Raw genomic sequence first — 22,618 nt, 5'->3', positions numbered from 1 at the left:
GAAAGAATGTTTTTGTAATAGTAACAACAACGCTGAACGCTGGTGTTAAGGTCAGATACAAAGTAAAACTAAAAACAGTAAGAAAAGGAAAACAAATATGCAACTATTTACACCAAATCAAGGAACTTCAGAAGGAAGTCCAGAAGGATTATCATTTTAATAAAATATCATAGCATTAAGGACATATAATAATGCTGTGTCTGAGACTTACCGACACTTGAATTCAGATCTCCATTTTCAGAGTCAGCTCCATGCTGGTTATTATTTGCATGGTAGTTGGACATAGCTTCCAATTTAATTTTTTTCACTTTCATTGCTTCTGCTATGGCGGCGTTGGTGGCAGCTGCTGCCGCTGCAGCTGCTGCTGTCAGGCCTGCAAAGTAGTATGAACAAAATTTAATATATATTATTCTATAATTCTTCATTATTGTAGGGACTAAGCCTGTTATTCTTTCTTCATGCTTGCTACGTAATGGACAGAGAACATTGCAGAATATTATTCCTGTTGTTTGATTTGAAAGCTATCAACTTTTTCAAGCAAAATCTTTCACATCTCATTTAGACTGTTACTCCTATATATCCCCCTAAATCTTAACTTGATATCCAGTAACTGCAGTCATAATGCAATCATAACTAACTGCAGGTACAAATACATGCTTTCAGAAATCTAACTTAGCTTCAAAACAGTGTCTTCAGTGGTTGGCTATGAATAGGGGAACATGTACATAACTGTGCTTAGAAAAAAAAAATCCTTTAGATTTCAATTGTTTGCCATGCTAAAGAAAACAGAAAAAAAAAAAACAGGTCTGTATTATCTATTTAAAAGTAACAGATGAAAGAACTCAGACATTTATTTCTCATTTCATACATAAGAGCAAGGAGATGTGGACATTCTAGGAAGCATTTTTAGAAGAAAGGTTAGCAATGCCAAACATTGCTAAAATACTTATTTTCTTTTCCCTAAACTTCAAGGCATTAAGGCATTTTTCAATGAGAAGAGGAATTACTAAACTCATTTAATCCCAATTCCAAAGCCATCTTCAGGCAATTGAAGTGCTCGTCCCATCAAACCAAATTTCTGCTATCCAGACATTTACAAGAATGTTCTACAAATAAAAGTTCTCTTTCTCAAAAGCAGTTAGAGAAGTAGTCCAGTAATGCCTTCAAAATTAGACAGTCTTTACTCAACGTCTTAAGTTTCTGCCCTCTTCCCTGAGACAGGATAATTTTTCTGCAGTTCCTGAAGAGTGCTGCTACCCACTCGGTTCCCTTTGCCCCAGCCTGGGTGGCAGCGGAGAGAAGTCAGTGTCACAACTTCACAAGAGCCGCCTTCCCCACACTACTGATCCAGGGGGCAGAGATGGAAACGAAAAAGAATTAAATGCAAGAAATGAAAGAGAAGGCACTAAACCAGGTAAGTTTTATGCAATTATGCAATCTCAGCCCTCAGCCTGTGATGCCACAAGAGGAGAACAGACCCTCAGTCATTCTGAATCAAGATTCTTGCCCTGACCATGGAGAAGGCTTGAAAAAACTCAGTGTAATTAGCTTAAAGGTGCCTGCTTGTCTGATTTTCAGCTACTCTGAGAGGTGTGAAGTGTCTTATGGATCTCAAGAGGAATTAACTCCACAACTTACTATTCTAGTGGGCCAAGGCTGCTGCCCAGCATAGGAGGAGTGCGATTTAACAGGAAAGACCAAATAAACAAATAATCCCAGGCTGCTGAGGTAAATATTGCGACCACCGTTGCTTCCAAGAGCCTCTTGTTGTCTCCTTTGCCTCCTTACATGGAAAATGAGTTCACTCTTGCCATGTTTTCGGCTAGCAATGGGGACGGACAGAAGGCAAAATCCAGCAGGGAGAAGGCAGAGGGTGAACAGACATCAGGAATCTGCCATCCCAGGGAAAGCAATGAGGTGGCATAAGAGGTGCCTTTGAATATACTGTGGCTTGACTCAAGGTTGCTTTCCCTTATTTCTTTGCATGACTGCGTAAAGATTAGCAAACAGTTCCAGCCTCCCGACCCTCCTCACAGGCTGACTTCTAACACCTCCAAGGGCAATGAGAATTACCAAGTATGTGATAATTACATTCTGCATAGGCAGATCAATATTATTCAGGAAACTGCAATTTCAGGTAGCAAAAGCCAAAAATCAAATCAGAAGGTGGGTAAATAGGAGGATTTGATTTTCTTTTAGCTTCTGCTACTATTACAAATTGTGCATGTTCTGATCTTAAGAAGGTATTGACAATAACATGGATTGCTTCCAATGATATTTTTACCTCGGAGGAAGGATATGAAGTTATACATTACACAAATTTGGTTACAGTCCCTAAATTAGGCCACAGAAAAAGGGATGGTGCACCTCTGAACTTTGGTTTGCATCCTGTGCTCATTAAACAATACAATAATCTATACTTCCTCTTTTTATATACATCACTGACAAGCTAAAACTAGCATCTTTAAAGAACAATCCTTCAGAGGAATATTCAAATACAATACAACCAATGAATACAACAGCAGGTCTCAAACATTTTGGTTGTGACTGCACTTCTAGATCAGCAGTTTTTAAGCACTTCCGAGTATTATAGTAAATACCATATTAAACAGACACTGGACAGAACTTGGGAGCCCACCTGTAAATACCGTGTCTCACTTGGAGCAATGACCTGGTTGCAGAACTGCTAAAATACAAGCTCTCTTTTACTACAAAATTTGCAAAAAAGAATGTTTCAGTGCTCCTCACCAAAGTAGACCATAACGCTTCTCTCTAGAGGAAACCATAACCTTCGGATAGTGATTGGAAAACAAAACTACAGATTGCTTAGTTCTGTAGTACGACTTTCACAAGATAACACTTGTGATAATAAATGATAATTTTAAAAAGTACAAATTAAACTACTAATTTCTATTCCTTCTCCCATACAACCGTATAAGTGATTGAAATGATTACTTTGCTATATGACAACTAATTTAAAGTATATGAATCTGAAATGTGTGTCTCGTATAAGCACCGGTGCAAGTGGAAGGGAAATGTCAGTAAGGAATAATCCTCAGAGTTATAGCTTAATGCTGCTCCTCACAGCAATTCCAGCCTACAGCACAGTTTCTGCTTTACTGTTACTTTTTCCTATTACTGGACTGTCATGATACAGCAAAGCAAGTGGCAAAGAAGGTCCCGAGCCAGTTGCGTTATAATCAGTGGTGCACTGTGGTACGGTATGAGACAAAACTTTCTCTCTAGCACAGGGCCCAACTTATCTCATTTATCTCAATAACAAAGGCAGCCAAATATATTCTAAACGAAAGAGGTTAATAAGCTGCTATGTATCTATATGCATCTTTTAAAATATTAAAGTTTGAAGTTCAGGTACAGGTATATACTGGGGTAAGTACTTGGGATTTTTTTTTTTTAATTTTTTGTTCAAAAAAGCCTTGTGACCTAAACGTTATTTAATATCACTTTACTCTTACAACAAGTAGCCAAGGAATTTCTGAGGTGCACACTGCTATGCTATAGAAATTTTATCTTCAAATATGAGATAACCAGTAGCCATCTGTGAAGGCAACTGAAATGAAAGAAATAAGGATCACACTAAACAGTCACTTAGATATTTTTTATTCTCTACAAATATTTATTTGAACAGTTACCAAGTATCTAGGCCAAAATATTCAATGGATTGAAGTCAATGGTAGTTGTCATTAATATTCTGAAATTGATAAGTTGTTTATGTCTGGCATTCTTCCTGCTGATTATGCAGTGAGACAGGCAGCTTTATAAATATCTCATCACTCCATCGTCACACAAATTTCATCGACAGTGCTCATGCACAGCTATTAGCAATATGAATCTAACCATTACAAGAGGAAAGAAAATCGAACATGTGGCATTAATACGCAGTCCTGGTTCCTAACCATCTGATAGGCAGATGGTGTAAAGCGGATTCTCCAGCTGAAATGAAGGGGCACATCATTTAAAACCTTGTTTGCATTCTAACTGATATCAGTGCCATATTGATATACATGATACATCATGGCAGTATTTGAACAATCTAGTTTGTTTCAGTCATAAATGTTTACAGCCTTGTTTTTTATCTTTAGAAGCATGTTCTGAAGAGCGTATTTTTAATTTATGAAACCTATTGTTTACTTCTGTTGAACCAGAAGATTAGTGAAGAGCAGGAATATTAAATTACCACAACCACAGCAGTATAACTAAGATGGATGAATAAAGTATGGTTTTTCAATAAAAGATGTTAGTAAAGGAATTAAAAAATTAGCCTAGACATTTTATGCATTAAATACATTTATTCATTTAAACCTTACAGCTTTTTTCCCATGTGACATACTTAGAACTTTAATGCTTTATAAAGCTATTCATTTAAATCTCTTACTGCGTGCAATTAATCTTGTCCAACAATTTAATTCAAAAAGCAAAACATCAGAAAGTAAAGTTCAATTCAACCATCACGCTCTGAAGTAATCTCCCAATTGCTGACAGTTCCTATAGACTCATCAGCAAAAGTCTGTTCAAGGTGTCTTGTAGGAGCCGTACGAATTTGAATTACAGCTCAATTGAAAGCTCTCCAAGCCTTAGTAGGAACTCAGGAACAAGAAGCAGAACACCAAAAGAAAGCGTGAATGATCCTTTCCTACAAAGACCTTCTCTCTTCTGTCACTAGATTACTTTGGCCTGTTGGGTGTGTTTGTAGCTGTTAATTATGTTAATAAAGTTGCAGCCTGCTGCCTCTGCCAAATGTAATCATAAGCTTTCTCCTGCCAAGTTCTAGTCTAATTTACACCCGTGCAACTCTACTGAAGTCAGAATTTCGGGGGTGAGAATGAGACCAGAAGTATGCCCAGTATGTGTGGTCTCTAATGCTGAAAAATGAGTGAATGAAATGGAAAACAATGACAAAAAACACAGCATCTTCAGAAAACAATTATGTTTTAAAAGTAAAACGTCTGAGAGAGCTGTCATGATAGATTTTCAAAATGTGTTCAAATTACTGGTGGGCACTAAATCACATCCAGGGTTTCTGCCTTCCAACAAATACTATCCCCTGCCTTACGAGACAGCATTCAAAACTTTCCGTTCTGATGGCAGCTTACAACACACCGTATTTGTGATGGAAAAAAGAAAAGGACTTATGAGTGTAACCTTTTCAGCCTCAAATATGTCTCAAAATACACATTTCTGAATTATATGCCTAAACTTGGTCCTGGGACAACTTGCAGAATTATTTAAGTAATTGATCTTAATTAGCTTTTAACTTCCTTCATCTATCTATGCCTAATAGTAATTATAATTCCTAATAGTTATTTCAATAAATAATGAATAGTTTCCTTAATACAACTATTATCTTCCTTTATATATATCATATATATGCATATTTCTGGGTACATAAAAAATCCAATAATATATATATATACACATTTCACAATCTCTTTCTTTAAGACTTTGATAACATTTTGAAGACATCTTACCTCTGCCATCAAAGAACCAGCAGAAAACCAAAATACAACTGTCAGCAGTGTGTTACATTTAATTTCATTTATTTGCTGGAAAGTTCATTCCGCAGAAACGCTTTATTCATTGTGTGGGAGAAGGTCCAAATCTCCTCTAAATGCTAAAAGAACTCCTTTCATTGTTTCAAATCAATGCTTAATCCTTTTCCTTATAGTTTATTTCAACGGTACTGACTTGAAAATAATTCATGTCTTTTCTTGACTTAATTCCAGATTTCATACTGAGTTCTTACTTGGGCAAAATTCTTACTAAACTCCAAAAAACTCTGCCCGAGAAAGAAAGGCAGGGTTACCTCCTAGGACTTGACCCCGATCACTGCAGATTATTGCACTGGTTTCATGGGTTTCAGCAGTTCAGGTACAAGTTTTTGGTAGCTTATTACGCTGCTGCCCAGTTACTTCAAATGAAATAGGATCCTAACCTTAGTCTCTGATCTAATGGGTGTTTTATATAGTGTGATACATAAAACAAGAAGGGGAAAGCAATCTGCAGGAGGACAGAGGTCTGATTACACAGACTGGATTGCAGAAAGGGGAACTTCAGACTACACCATAATGTTCCACTAAAATATACTGAGTTTCATCAGTAGCATTCTTTATGTATAATGTAGGCCTGAAATCTCACAGTTATCCAGAAACCTTATTTCTGTTAAGCTGCCTGGATTGATAAAATACAACACAACAATAATGGTATACCCTACAAATTTCATTACCTATTATTTTGGGATAATCAAGAAATTATTTTCTGGCCCTTCTAGCTGTATTTTCCTGCTCAACTTGTGTGGTTCAGCATAAACTGCCCATCCAGATCATTTTTCAACATCTTTAAAAGGGCTGTTATTAAAGGAGTAATGTAAAAAAAAAAAAAAAAACAAAACAAAAAAAAAAACAAAACAAACTAATTGCACTTTAAATATTGTTAAAGAAGGAATACTTAAAAAATTTCAGCCATGTGATCTGGTTTAGACTGGTGCAACTAAAATGAAATTACCAGTCTTGCACTGGGAGAAAACCAGTGTATGTGAAGCCCAAACCATCTGTTGTTCATCAGACTAATCAGACCTTTTTCCTGTAACTACTCCTAAATTGCAATATGAATTTTGAGGTCTGGGTATTGCATTTAAAATAAACAAACAAAAGAGCTAAATTTCCACAGCAATCTTCAAATCTAAAAATATTTTTATTTACTATGTATCTCTGCAATTAATAACATAGTCATAGAAACAAAACATTGGACCCAGAAAGAAGTAGTTTCCTCTCAATTTGTTTTGTTAAAAGTAGATAAAACTTTTTACAAAGGCTGTACTTGTTGAATGAGAACTGCTGACAGGTTCAATGACGCTGAAAAAAAAAAAGTAAACGTAATTATTTCATCAATAATATTTACAATATATAGCACTGATGGACTTACATTCCATGAAGTTATTCTTTATTGTGAATTTATTCCTTTGCAATCAAGAGTAAAAAGTGAAATCATAAAGTGCATTTCAAATACCACAACAAATTACTAACTGTTATAGCTTAACAGGGTTTTGTAATCTGTGTATTTATTATTGGCTTGGTGCAATCGTGACAGAATTAAACAGTGTATACTGCATAACTGCCTGGCTATATTGTACTTTTCAGCAACAGTTTAAAATCCTACTGGAATGCATACAGCATCACTACAATACAATTAAGAGAGAACATTCTTTCTTAAACAACAGTCATCTTTTCAAAAGCAATAGATTCTCAGTTCTCATTCAGTCTGTTGCATTATTCATTTCATGTGCAACCTCATGCTGGACCATAAATTGTTACTTTATCTAATCAAAGGCGACTTAACTCCACAGAAGGTCAAAGGTTTAATTTTGTGAAGTATTATCTTACGCTATGAGTTTAACGGAAAAATAGAAGAAGAAAAACAGCCAAGAAACTGGTAATAAATGAACCTTTATTGCCTCAGGCATTGGCCTAGTTAATAAACTTTCATTGAAGGTTTCTTTCAACTGTTATGGACAATGAGGTAAAAAAAATCTTAAATTACAGCCATGTGTGACTTTTAAAGCAGGCATTCTTTTTTATCTCAACCTCCGCAGCTTAGGGAAAAGACAAAGAGATTGTCTTCAATTTCTTAACCAAAAATGTATGCTTCTAAACAGATGAAAAAGTGCAGATCAAGCCTTTTTAAAAGCAGAGGTCAGCTTTGAACAATATAAAAAAATACTTTTCCTTAAGTGTTGAAGCTTAATCCACAATCTCTTTAACCAAATAGCATGCAATTCCAAAAAAGAAAGTTTGTGGGAAGGGAAAATAAATATACTAACAATATATTATGCTAACAATGATGCTTGGTTCCTAACAGACTTTCTGTTTTACATTTGCATTGCTAGAGTGCAATAATGGCTCTTGTTTAATAGAATGACTTATTATGGGAACAACTTCCCTGCACTTTTTGCAAACAGAAGTTCCTTTCTTCTTTTTGTGTGTATTATCTCATGTTCTCACAACACTATTCGTGCTGTTATGAGAAATTAAAAGGTTTAACATAAAGACAGTTACTGGTAGTTATTGGTGTTCTGTGAATTTTCTTGATTTAACATTCTTGGATTTGACTAACTTCAATGTCTTTTATTGACATATTATTTGAGTCCAGTTTAGAGAAGTGTATTTCTGTTTAAGTTATGCAGTCAAAAACGAGAAGAAAATCAGTAGTACTTAATAAAACCTTAGCCTTTAACTTTGGTCTAATTTATAACTAGACGGACACAATTAATTAATTGTAACACTGCCACAATTCAAAAATACTGAAAGGACGTGTTCATGCCTGTAACAGCAGTAATGTAGCTAAATACTCATAATCTTTCAACCAGCAGGAGCTTTTGTAGGTTTTTTTATAAACCTAATCCACAGCTTGACACAGATCCTGGGGTAATGGCACACAGTTCTTTGATTAAACTAATATCTAAACACTGCCGAGGCAGCCTGACGGCCCTGTGGAAGTACGTCTCCCTACATCTCCCGAGCGCAGCCTTGCAAACCAAATTGCCAAATTCTTTCCGATAGAGCCACTGTAGCCCCAATGTCTAAACATGTGTGTGAAATTTAACTTATTCACGTGTATAAGTATCTGTGCCATCAGAATAAGTTCAGGATAAAACAAGAGTTTTAGCCGTGGACCACAGCAGTGCAGCTTTATCTTTGATAGCCTGGTGGGATGGATGTGCCCACAGAGGGACTTATTTTATGCACTGAGTCCACGAACTGAAGAAACAACCCACTGATATTTACTCAATGTGGGATCAAAGTCTCTGTGGTCTTTGTGGCTTTGGTCCCAAAGCAACACTTTTGCCCAAAGAAAGCAAGATTAGATACTTTCGGTGGACAAGAAAAGTAAGTTACAGACTTATTTCAGGCTCCTGCCTTCCTCAAGAAATTCAAACAGCATCATTCCTATTCATGAAAAGAGAAGAAAAGGAATGCAGGGCATTAGCTGCAAACAATCGCCTTCCCTAACTAAGATGAAATATTTTCAGAGCTGCCCATTAGTGTATCTTCGGTAGGCTTTTAAAATATAAACTATTATTTCACAGTATTTAAAGAAAGTTTTCTTAGGATTATTCATTAACAACATAAGACTATGCTGCCTGTATAAATAAAATTTAAAATATCTTTGAAGAACAATTTTGACTCTGTTTTGTCATATTTAGCTTTAAAGCAAATAGTTTTTCCCACCCTCCCAAAACAGAAACCTTTATACTGCAATATATACTGACAAGCTCTCTAATATTCTACTGTTTGCCTCTCTGTATTTGAAGTGTGCAAAGCGGGTTGCACCACGCATTATAATGACAGAAGTCAATATAATGTTGGAAAAAATTCCAGAAATCCACTGGTTATTTCAAAGCATATACATCATTGTTTTAACACAGTAAGTTGAGTAAGAGAATTTTCACGTTTCGAAACGTAACAAATTCACCTGTAAGGGTCAGAAGAGTCCTTTCTCCTCCTCCATCCCTCTATTCACTTGAAGTGTTGCAACTTCAAGAGCTGCACTGTAGCTTTGGGGCTCTTTTTTTTTCTTCTTTTTTTTTTTTCCTTTTCTTTTTTAAGTTTTGTCAGATCCCTTATGCATTACGCTGCGCCAGAGGCAAGGCATGGGGCTAAATGTACTATTACAGCACAGTGATCGCGGAGCACTGTACTGTGATGCAGAACTGTGATACTGTACAAAGTAGCTGTGATAATGACTCACGGGGAACACTGTGTAGTCCTGCTTTCAGATGAAAAGGCAGTCAATTCTTACAGACAGCCCTCTCTCACCTATATGCTCTACTTGTTGCACTGGGTAACAGACACTAAATTCCACGGGCAGCACACTGAGCGCTGAGCAAGGCACTAGACAAACCACACTCTGGTGGCCTCTCACGTTCAAAGGCATCCATATCTCTTTCCAATACAAACCGTGGCACAACAGTGGGATGATGTGCACTTGTGTCTTGTCCCCGCACTCAATCCATCACCAAATTATCACCCCAAATCAAGGGAGTACTCTCAAGCCCACAGCATTATCACAGAGTGACATCTCTGAATACTTTTGTTTTGTACCTCAGAATTGCCTTGTACCCAAAAAGTAAACATCTGAAGACTGTCAATAACGTTAAAGGGAAAAACATGGTATTTATAATGCATAACTAATTATTGAATTTGGTCATAATACCAAAACAAATATGCAGTAACTTTTCTAAAGTCCCTACCACATTGATGTAATTGCAGTCTGTATTATGAGCAACTGCAGCCATTTGTAAATTCAGATTTACATGATATGATGTGTAAATGAGACCTTATATGTACATTGCTAACAATACTCTGTGGAAGATGTTATTTTATGTTACCATGTTCCTTTCAAGTTCGTGGTGCCAATGAATAAACAAAAAATGATAACAGTATTCCACACATTCTCCATTTTGTAGGTAGAACTAGATTATAATCAGCAGCTGATAATTTAATTAATCTTTTCTTCAGTCATTAATGAACAGGCTATCAATAAATTAGGATTTTCACAAATCTATCTGTTACTGGAAACCATTTTCCTCTACCTTGTCAACATTCGCACAAGACTGGGATGGGACATGCGTTTTATAATTTCTCATTCCTCTGGGTTATGACCTTCCTTCTTATCATTTCTAAACTCTAAGTTTTAGACTTCTCTGACATTCAGATTGGCAAGACGGACTGCACAATTAGCACAAAGTGAGTAATAAAAATAACTGACAAAAATTTAATTAGTACCTAGATAATAACTCACTTTTTTTAAGTAAGTGTGTATGTACATTTCTTTGGTATTTTCTAGACATTAGTAGTCTTCAAAGCCGTAACTTCTAGACCAAAATTTTCCATATGAATCATTTGGAAATTGCAACAGGAGCATGGGTATTGCTTTATCCTAGAAATCAGAACAGGTACATTTTAATGATTTCATACTAACGTTGATTTGAAGTCCCTTTGGAAGTCATACAGGCAGCTAATAAGATTTCAAGTCTAAACTGTTGATTATAGTTCAAAGCATTTGTCACTACACAGCCCAAAGAGCTTGGTAGCAACTTTCTAAAGCGAAGTGAAGAACACATGAGCTCTGAAACACACCATGTGGACTGCTAATGTATGGAACCCCAAGCTTTTTTGGCATGCATAAGTTTCAGAGGAAACAAGGAGAATGACTGGATTTATTGCAATTCCTTACTCTAAGTTGTTGAGTTTCTTTAAATTCTTAAACACTAGTTAAGACATGTTAAAACACATACTCCGTTTTGGAATCACAGGAATTACTTTTTAAAAGGATGCAGACCTAATGTTGAATTTCATTTTATGATGCACTTACAGCCCATAAAATTAATGAATTTTTTTTCTGCCAGTAGTTCAAGATGTTTATTTGACATTTCTAGCATTTCTTTGTTTGTTCTGTTCTTTAATTGGACGTATTAGTCACATGCTATATTTCTTTGCCAAGCGTGAAAAAGAGTAGTTTCTCCATCTATCAAAACAGATTTTCAATGGCAATAACAGGCCACAAGAGAAATGTGTTTTATCTAAGCTGTATGCTAACCAATGGGTGGTATACAGAGAGGTTTCACATAATAAAGGCAGATGAATCAAAATGATTCTGTCCTTCCAGCAACAATATTTAATAAAGATGCCATATCATCTACAGAGACATTCATATATGCACAATGTAGTATCATGATCAAATCTGAGGAGTGTACACGCATTTGTATTTACATTTTTCTCTCTCTGCTGTTGACACTCTGCCCTTCTCAACTACAGAAAACACATTTCAGAAGTGGCACTATCGTGTTGTCTCAGTTGACCACATTTTTGAAGAAAAATATTTACAAGTAGGTTTTTTCCATTTTCACGCTTGCTGTAAGAAAGCTTACATTGCAGGAAAACTTTAGTGAAATTTAGTGAAATGTTCTACTTTTGTTGGAAACTGTTACTGTTCAAGCATAAGTGATTGATATTCCTCATAAGAAAGAGTATGAAATACAAAATGAGTTTTAAAACGGCTTCAGTGGATGGAAAAAAGATTGCCTTTTACAATGTTGATGATATAGAGGAATTTTGGATGGATTCATACTTCCAGTCTCCTAAACGAAGAGTTTGTTGACATTTCTACACCAAACTAACAAAATGCTAGAAAGCCAACCATATCCTGGGCTGCATAAAAAGAAGCGTGGCCAGCAGATCAAGGGAGGTGATCTCACTCTCTACTCCACTCTCATGAGATCCCACCTGGAGTACTGCATCCAGATCTGGAGTCCTCAGCACAAGAAAGCCATTGACCTGTTGAGTGGGTCCAGAGGTAGGCCAAGAAAATGATCCGAGGGCTGGAACACATCTCCTACGGAGTTAGGCTGAGTTTTGGGGTTGTTCATCCTGGAGTAGAGAAGGCTCCGGGGAGATCTTATTGCAGCCTTCCAGTACTTAAAGGGGGCTTATAAAAAAGATGGAGAGAGACCTTTTACCAAGGCCTATAGCGACAGGACAAGGGGAAACTGTTTTAAACTGGAAGAGGGTAGATTTACGTTGGATATAAGGAAGAAATGTTTTATGGTGAGGGTGGTGAGGCACTGGAACAGGTTGTGCAGAGACACTGTGGTTGCCCAGAGAAGTTGTAGATCCCCATCCCTGGCAGTGTTCAAGGCCAGGTTGGATGAGGCTTTGGGCAACCTGGTATAGTGGAGGGTTTCCTTGTCCATGGCAGGGGGGTTGGAACTAGATGATCTTTGAGGTCCCTTCCAACCCTAACCATTCTGTGATTATGTGATTCTATGACAAGGCTTAGAGCAACTTGATCTAGTGAAAGATGTCCCTATACATGTCAGGGAGGATGAACTAGATGATCTTTAAGGGTCCCTTCCAACCCAAACCATTCTATGATTCTACGAAATACCAACTTTATCAATAGGATCAACTATTTGCATCCAATTGCAGCATCAGCTTGCCTCAATCCTACCCTTTTAGCAAAGAGATATTTTAACTAAGGTTTTTATTTCAAGCTATCATATAAATACCAAAAAACTAAACTTTAGTCCAATTCAAAGCTCCTACCTTTGTGCTCTCTCTCCCTAAATAAGTCATTCACTAGCATCGAGTGTTTCACACAGGTTTTAACAGAAGCAATAATATCTGCAGAATGCAAACAGCACAAAACACTTCACATGTATTTACTTTCTTTTTCTCATCCTACGTCTTCATGCAAAAGGCCCAGATGCAAAATTATGGAAGATATTTTTTCTAGCAGTAGGATTTGGCTTTTTGACAGATTCTATAAACAGTTATTTTGGCAGCTTTAGAGATGCCCTTAGGTCAGTCACTTGGTTAAACAGCTGATGGCCTGTCTGATTCTCCTGTCTGCCATTTTCTTATGATTTATCATCTTCAGTAAGTTGTAAATTAAATCCAAACAGATCATTACCCCACACCTACAAGACCTCTGCTTAACCACATGTGCCAAGCATCCCTTCCACAGAAATCCTTAGTGGGTAGCAAGAAGAATCTGAAAAGAGATGCTGAAAAAAAATGTCTGAATAATATCTGAATTAGCTTTGAAGTAGTTCTCCCTTTTAGTTAAAAATATGATTGTTCTAACAAAAGAACAGAAGAAGAAATTAGAGGCTCTTGAATTTTAATTCTGGTATTACCAGAAGGTATCAGATATGTCATCTACATTTTAATTTTATTCTCATCTACCTATTAGATGGAGATAATACTTCCTTACCTTACAGAAGGATTATTAATATAAATCAGCCAAGAATTGCACAAAGCTATAAAAATAAAGTGCTAAGCATGTATTAATATTGTTATCATCCCTGGTTCTAAATCTATGAAGTCAAACAAAGTTCATAAAATGCAAACTAACCTCGCCTAAGAAGTGAGGGCAGTGTTTCAGTGTTAAGTGTACATGGGTAAATATCCACAAAGGAACTATGAAAGTGAAACACTGCTTTCAAATTTACCATCCACCTTAAAAGGTCACCACTTTTGAGCCCAGAAGGCACTGACAAAGAATAGGAAATAAACATTTAGGATTTTTATTTGTTAAGCTGGAGGTTTTTTCTTAAAACTATTACAGATACAAGATTTTTTACTAATTTTAAATTCAAGTTAGTATATGGTCAATTGAAATTCTGAATCACGAAGGGAATAAGATAAAGAGTTTAGCAATTTTCAAAGAAAAATCAAAGCATCTCTCAATTTCTGTTGATTTGTCAAAAAATCTTAATTCCCTGAAAGCTACCGAGGGCTTTATTAAAATAAAAGAAATTTTAAAAAATCCTCATCTTTCTGTTACTATCCGAGCTAGTTAAATGTAAAATGTACTCTTTCTAACTCACTGTCAATCACAAGAGGGAATAAAATTATTTTACTTTATGTTTTTAAAATGTGACTAGTTATTTTTTTGATGACCGTAAAGGAAGTCGTATTGTGAAAAACAGGGTATTAAGGTTAAAAAATATACTTCTAACCTAATTGTACCATAAAGCCATCAGACATTTTTAAAAATGGCCTAAAAAGAAAGAGGAACAATCTGATTATTTAATAAACTTTCCATCCTTTATAGATAGGAAAAAACAGGTCTATATTTGAGAACTATTACAAGTTACCTGTTCAAGGATATAATAGGAAAATACATTCTTTATCTCTACATTAATTTTGTGAGAAGAACATATTTCATAAAAGCACATTCTCAACTTTGTTTCTAGTCCAAAACGAAGTGCATAAACAAAAAAAAAACCCCAAAACTAATGTTTGTTTTAAACAGGGAATTATTAACGTTGGAGAAAACTCTCATGCAAAGGTGCATCTAGCATAAGCTAATGCATTAAAGACTTCAATATGTGAACAACAGTCTCTTCAGTTGTTGATGTGTTTTTCCACATTGATTGGTTCAGTCAATCCTGGCACAGACTGTGTTTCTCTAAAATACCTTTATGGGTAATATTTGACAACTATAGACACTCTCTAATTAAGTTAAAGTCAAATCTGTGTGGTTGTATTTGTTCAAATTAGTTGTTCCAAGCAGGTCAAGTACTGCAGACCACACAGTAACATCTGGAGAACATCTTCTTTGAAATACTACTGCCTGATTGAAACAGGCAGGTATCTTTCAATTTTCTGAGAGCTTCACTAGGAGCCAAACATAGACTTTAGGGTAGGATGCTAAAGCAGAGGATTCCAAACCTCCCGTAAGGCAGAGATTTTTCAAACCAGAACTATTTGTATTTCAAATTGTTAAAATATGGCTACAAAAAGTAATTAAATATTCAATATATTAGTTTAAGTTTACAAAGTATCATCTGTAAATATATTTTGGAATCCTGAACAAATAAATATCATTAAATAGCACACATTATCCTCAAGAGCCCTAGAGAAGAAAGAAATTAAGATTAATTTTGCAGGTCACAGTAAGCAAATACAGGCAGTTCTGGCTGGGGTAAATGAGAGGTGAAGTCATGAAGTATAACTGCAATTATATCATTTCTGCACTGATTGCAGCCCTATCATATGCATTTGGAAGCAATATTTTCCTTATTTTTATTGCTATTGTTATTACTAATTGCATCTTCAGTTTTCCTATGCATTCTTAACTTAATCAAATAAGATGGCTATTGGAAAAAATCTAAATAAATTTGGATAAAATATCCAAAATGTATTTTGGCAAGATCAGTATATTTTTACCAATATTCAAACTTTACTTTCAGCAACTTTGTAGTCTCAAAGCTGTTTTGAGGATATTTGAATTTTCTGCTGAATTATGTTAAAAACAAAATTCTACCAAATAAACCGATTCTGGTAATAAATATCTATTCTATGTATTTATGTTTAGCTACATGTTACACTCCTGTGTAGCTCTGGAAATTAATACAAAGCCAATGTAGTAGAGAGATATTTGAATTTGTAGTTCAGAAGCTGCTGACATTAGGCATTAGACCATAAGTGGGTCAGAATAAACACTTAACATTCAAATTTAAATATAATACTGTGTAATACAAGAAGATCTATAGAGTCATAATGTCTGAATATATTACGTATGATGATAATACTTCTATTGATTTCAGTCTGTTAAAATAATGAAACTGGATTACACAAATCAATTCTTGGAATACAGCACAAAAGCATAAATTATTTCCTTTACACTTTCCAAACAGGCTTTTCAAGTGAGATTGACTGTAGCTATTTTAGACTGTAACTAAAAACAAGTGTTAATTTTCCCAACCTCACCTAAAAAAAGGTTTATGGTAGTCTTTCTGTTATCTTACAGTTGTCAAGCTTAACAGTCTTTTAACCATCTTACAAACAGCTTTCTCCATATGATCAATTATTTAAGACTCTTGCTCTTACATCATTACATCTGCAAAGAGAGGAGGTGTTTCAATAGAAGGATCTACCATTAAAGACAATTAAACTGCGGTCCGCTTCCTTTCGCGGAGGGAGGACACTCACAAAATGCTGTAAAACATTCAAGAACGCACAGTTGCTGGTAATGTCTTCACAGTTATAAATAACTAAATATTTCATAACTTCTCAAAGTCTAACAAAAAATAAGGCATTGGTTTTTCAGGTTGTCGGGCATGGTTTTTATTTTCAGACAGAGAAAAGTGCTCTTCTGTAGGTTTTAAATTATTTCTACTGCAGATGGGAATCAGACTATACTCTTGAAATTACACCGCTATAAAAACATTTAAAAGATGATGTTTGGCCAGGATCACTGTTCCAGCCACTAAAATAAATAAAAAATACGGCATTTTTGAGAACGTGTGTTACAAAGTGAGTGGTGATCCAGAACACAGTATGTAATCAAATCTGCAAAGCACAAAGCATGCATTCAAACACGAAGCGTGAAGCAAAGGCGGATTTGCATTGTGAATGCAATAAAAACCGTAAATCAGTTCTTTAAAAGCGGAAGACAACAGTCTGAGCTAAGGGCTGCAGGCGTCACATCCTAAGCGGGTGTGCCGAGTACTACAGATTTCCATCCTGGCATAGCAAGTTAAAGATCTGCGATGGAGATTCACACTCCACTGTTGTTACCAGGAGGTAATTATACAACAGTATTTCTAATGATGGAGTCCCAAAGCAATGCTTCTTCTCTTCCCAGTGGAAAATATCTTTTGAAGCAAAGAGTGGCTGTGGGATTCAAGAGGAGGGAAAACACATACCATAAAATATAATTAAAAATTGTGGAGGCTGCCTATGACAAGAATAACCATAAAAAACAGATACAAACCAGCTGGCTGTTAACAACTCCTGAGTTATAAAAATCTTAAACCTGCTGTAAAGCACTCAATTCGATTTACATAACCACAGAGCTGACATTCCTTTTAGGCTCCTCTGCTGGGGATTATTTTGACATGTTTTAAGGCAGCATAAAAAGCAACTGTGAAAGGAAGACATGTATCATCTTACATAAAAATTCATTCTAGCCTTAAGATTGGACTTACACGCTTTAATCCCAGCCTCTTTACTGAAACTGGAAAATATCTTCAACGGCTATCAGTGATTCAATTTTATAACATTATCCCTTTGGTGCTCATATTTTTGATAAAGTTGATAATGCGTGTATACATGCAAACAAACAGAAAAAAAATCTATACAATCACAGAAGCTTAAGTTTCCGTATTACTGCACAAAATATCAGCTCCACAAGAACCCACTACAGACTGCAGCATATCTAGTCTTAGAAAGATTACGTTGCTTAAGATCGTGATCGGCCTTTGCTAAACAAGAAAAGCATTTTGTAGGAACGTAATGATGCAGACAGCATTTTACACGACTAACACAGCTTGCTGTAGGGAATTAAAATAAACAAAATAAAATAAAATCAATCTTACATTGAGTGAAGTTTTGATGTATAAGTGCTGGCAGCTTACATTGCCCAGAGCACAGAATGAGTTTTGCCATTTGATAATTTGCTTGATTCACTGTGCTGCCTCATGCAGGGCATTTTATGCCTGATTTATGTTTAATCGAGTCACCTGCTTAATGTTAAGGAGGGTCACAGTTAGATAGAAGGGTTACGACCATATAGGGCTTTCAACATCTCCCAGTTTGACATAAGAAATGGGTGTAAGTGTTAGAGGTCAACCTTTTTCTTTTATTTTTATTTAATGTTCTCTATGGAATATTGCATAAAACATTAATGTACCACAAAACCAATTTGATTCCCTTTTGAAAAACAGTAGGCAAATATGGATTAGGAGACTCAAAATACGGGCAAAGTAAAATAAAAGCAATCACTAGTCTAAGAAGTGATCATCTATACGTGAATTTTTTAAAGGATTACAAGGTACATCCTTACTTACACAGAAACAAGTATAAGTTTTCCCTTTAATATGCAATAAAATTTAGTTTGGTGTCTGTGGAAAAAATAAAGATTACAAAAACAAAAGGACAATAAACTTTCAATATAATTAAAGTGTCAGGATTTACTATTCAGACTGAACATTCATTCTTTCAAACATATAATTGGATATTAGGATTATTAGCATTTTCTTTCTGGTAATGATATGAAAAATTGCATCCATATTTAATAAATAAAACTAGATCTGGACAACTACTACAGATTGGACAGCTCAGACACATCTGATCTTCGTATTTCTGATTCTCTCACTCTTCCAACATGCTGAAAATTACTGCAGAATATTATGTATTTTGAGATTAAAGTATTCCCATGTAGAACTAAAAAAAAAAAACACCATTGTGCCAAATAAGATATTTAAAGATATATTTTTAAGGAGGAACTATTAGAGTTAGCAAGGGAAGATGGTATTCAGCACTGACCAGTTTGGATAGCTGCATTTCCAAGTTCACTTAATGCTGATTCAGATTTAAAAAATAAGTCTTTGGGGTTTTTTGCTATTTGGGGAATAGCATGTATTTTTTAGAATGAACAATGTAGAGTTACTTGCTTTGTTGTGGATGCAAGTTCTAAAAGAATCTGGCATTGTAGCTTTAGCAAATTACAGGGAGAAGGATGATAGTAGCAAGCCTACTTCAGAAAACTCCAATAATATTAATATTAGTTCATTTGAACATTCTAAATAAACAAAATATTTATAATAATTTTTTCTTGTTTACAGCATTCGAGGATAGTTCTTATGTAAAATCCTAAACTAGTGATCCTATTGAAGCTAACATCAAGAAATACCATGCCTTTGGTTATTTAAATAGCATAGTAATTCATTATCACAGGAAAAGATTTATCAGTCTTTCAAGTGCACTAAAATATGTACATGTTATGTCATGAACTCAGCTACCAGAACACAGTAGCAGACACAATTCACAGTGAACCCACAGGGATATCAGAAGTTTCAATCCTTGACTAAAATGTGATTTGATTGCCTGCCAAACTGCATGTGTGTGATATATTACATTTTCTGTAAATGAAAAACCACTAATTTTCTTATTTCTTTTTATTACTATACCCTGAAAATACTAAGCTTCTTCAAACACTGTAAAACATACTGATCGTTTCCACAGATTCATCTAATAGACCACATACAGACAGAGTTCTGCATCCACACTTCTAAAATACTTCAGCTACACTGACAGCTTCACACATCTAATTTAACATTAACCTTCTAAAATTCAAGCATTCAGTCCAAACTCTTCATCTAGGTTGCCTATAGTCAATGAAGAGTCACGGGCATCTCCAGAGGGTGATTCATGTGGCCCATCTTACACTGAGATGTATCACTCTCTAGAGATGTCTGCTACTTTCCACTGGCTATGAAAGCAGATGACTTGTTAAGATTTCAACAGCTACATTTCAAACATATTAGCAGATGAATCTCCTCCTTGATAGCTGACTTCTTAAATGGCCAAAGCTAGGGAAAATGAGTTTCCTTAGATAGTGAAAATATAGTGAAGATATTTACCTGTATGCTCGCCATTTTTAAGAAAAATGTAATGAATCTGCAGCTTTGAAATTCTATTTCTAGATACATATTTCCTTTAAAATTAGTTTTACACTCATAAAGAACTACCACAAAATTATCTCAACATCCTTGATAGTTACTTGATTAAAAAATCATATTTTAGAAAAGTTTAAAACATTTTAGACATTAAAATCTCAGCAAAATAAACTAAGTCTCAAAACAATACCTGCTTTGCAATGTTCTTTAAAGAAGAAAACAATTTCTATTAAACAGTCTTTCTTTCCTGTTTTCTTTCAAGGACTGTTTTGACTTGAACACTTCCAGAGATGGGACATAGACAACTTCTCTGGGAAACCTGTTTCACTGCTTCATCACCCTCAGAGTGAAGAATTTCTTCCTTAGATCTAATCTAAATCTCCCCTCTTTCAGTTTAAAGCCATTACCAGCTATATAAACAAGATGGGAATCTTATAATAAGAAGAAAAGAGAATTTTTTTAAAAAATTGGCAACCATTTAATCATAACTCTAGATTTAAAAGGACTCTGAAAATTCTCTTTACAGATGATAGACAGGAGCAGCCTCACGTTCACGAGCCCTGGTCCTCATGGGGGACTTCAACCACCCCGATATCTGTTGGAGGGACAACACAGCAGGGCATAGGCAATTCAGGAGGTTCCTGGAATGCATTGATGACAACTTCCTTCTCCAGGTGGCAGAGGAACCAACGAGGAGGAGTGCTTTGCTGGACCTTGTTCTCACCAACAAGGAGGGGCTGGAGTGGAACATGATGCTCAAGGGCAGTCTTGGCTGCAGTAACCACGAAACGGTGGAGTTCAAGATTCTTAGGGAGGCAAGGAGGGTGCACAGTAAGCTCACTACCCTGGATTTCAGGAGAGCAGACTTCAGCCTCTTCAGGGATCTCCTTGGTAGAGTACAATGGGATGAAGCTCTGGAGGGAAGAGGGGCACAAGAAAGCTGGATAAAATTCAAGGATGACCTCCTCCAAGCTGAGAAGCGGTGCAGCCCAACAAAGAGGAAGTCAGGTAGCAACACCAGGAGGCCTGCATGGATGAACAAGGAGCTCCTGGACCAACTCAGACACAAAAGAAGGCCTACAGAGGGTGGAAGCAAGGACAAGTAGCCTGGGAAGAATACAGAGCAATTGTCCGAGCAACCAGAGATCACGTTAGGAAAGCTAAAGCCCTGATAGAGTTAAATCTGGCCAGGGACATCAAGGGCAACAAGAAAAACTTCTATAGATATGTCAGTGATAAAGAGAGATCTAGGAAAAACAAAGGCCCTCTCCAGAAGGAAACGGGGGACCTGGCTACCCGGGATATGGAGAAGGCTGAGGTACTCAATGACTTCTTTGCCTCAGTCTTCACTGTCAAGAGCTCCAGCTGCACAGCCCAAGCCACAGAAGGCAAAGGCAGGGACTGTGAGAATGAAGAATCGCCCACTGTAGAAGAAGATCAGGTCTGAGATCATCTAAAGAACCCGAAGGTGGACAGGTCCATGGGACCTGATGAGGTACATCCGTGGGTCCTGAGGGAACTGGCAGATGAAGTTGCTAAGCCACTATCCATCACACTTGAGAAGTCGGGGCAGTCTGGTGAAGTTCCCAATGACTGGAAAAGGGGAAATATAGCCCCCATCTTTAAAAAGGGAAAAAAAGAAGACCCAGGGAACTACAGGCCAGTCAGTCTCACCTCTGTGCTTGGCAAGACCATGGAGCAGATCCTCCTGGTGACTATGCTAAGGCATATAGAAAATAAGGAGGTGATTGGTGACAGCCAACATGGCTTCACTAAGGGCAAATCCTGCCTGACTAATTTGATGGCCTTCTATGATGAGGTTACAGCATTGATGGATAGAGGAAGAGCAACTGACATCATCTACTTGGACTTATCCAAAGCATTTGATACTGTCCCACACAACATCCTTGTCTCTAAACTGGAAAGACATGGTTTTGATGGATGGACCACTCAGTGGATAAGGAATTGGCTGGAGGGTTGCACTCAAAGAGTTGTGGTCAACAATGTCCAGGTGGAGGCCACTGATGAGTGGTGTTCCTCAGGGGTCAATACTGGGGCTGGTGCTATTTAACATCTTTGTCAGCGACACGGAGAGTGAGATCGAGTGCACCCTCAGCAAGTTTGCAGATGACACCAAGCTGTGTGGCGTGGTGGACACACTGGAGGGAAGGGATTCCATCCAGAGGGACCCTGACAGGCTGGAGAGGTGGGCCTGTGAGAACCTCATGAAGTTCAACAAGGCCAAGTGCAAGGTCCTGCACGTGGGTCAGGGCAAACCCAAGCACAAGTACAGTCTGGGCAGAGAATGGATTGAGAGCAGCCCTGAGGAAAAGGACTTGGGAGTGCTGGTTGATGAGAAGTTCAACATGAGCCGGCAATGTGCGCTTGCAACCCAGAAAGCCAACTGTATCCTGGGCTGCATCCAAAGAAGCGTGGCCAGTAGGTCGAAGGAGGTGATTCTGCCCCTTTACTCAGCTCTCATGAGACCCCACCTGGAATACTGCATTCAGCTCTGGAGTCCCCAACACAAGAAGGACATGGAGCTGCTGGAGCGAGTCCAGAGGAGGGCCACAAAGATGATCCAAGGGCTGGAGCTTATGAAGACAGGCTGAGAGAGTTGGGGTTGTTCAG

General features: G+C 36.8%; 1 protein-coding gene across 1 annotated transcript in view; it reads right to left on the bottom strand.

Moving 5' to 3' along the window:
- DACH1 (dachshund family transcription factor 1) overlaps positions 1–22,618 on the bottom strand; it is a 334,610-nt gene that overhangs the window by 142,557 nt on the left and 169,435 nt on the right. Inside the window, exon 3 of the mRNA XM_086611701.1 lies at positions 212–373. Coding sequence (XP_086467827.1) covers positions 212–373 — 162 coding nt within the window. The remainder of the gene's footprint in view (positions 1–211; positions 374–22,618) is intronic.

Source organism: Tauraco erythrolophus, chromosome 1, assembly GCF_009769465.1.
Source record: "Tauraco erythrolophus isolate bTauEry1 chromosome 1, bTauEry1.pri, whole genome shotgun sequence".
Lineage (NCBI taxonomy): Eukaryota > Metazoa > Chordata > Aves > Musophagiformes > Musophagidae > Tauraco > Tauraco erythrolophus.
Note: the sequence above shows the minus strand (reverse complement) of the source record. Positions and strands in the feature narration are given on the sequence as shown.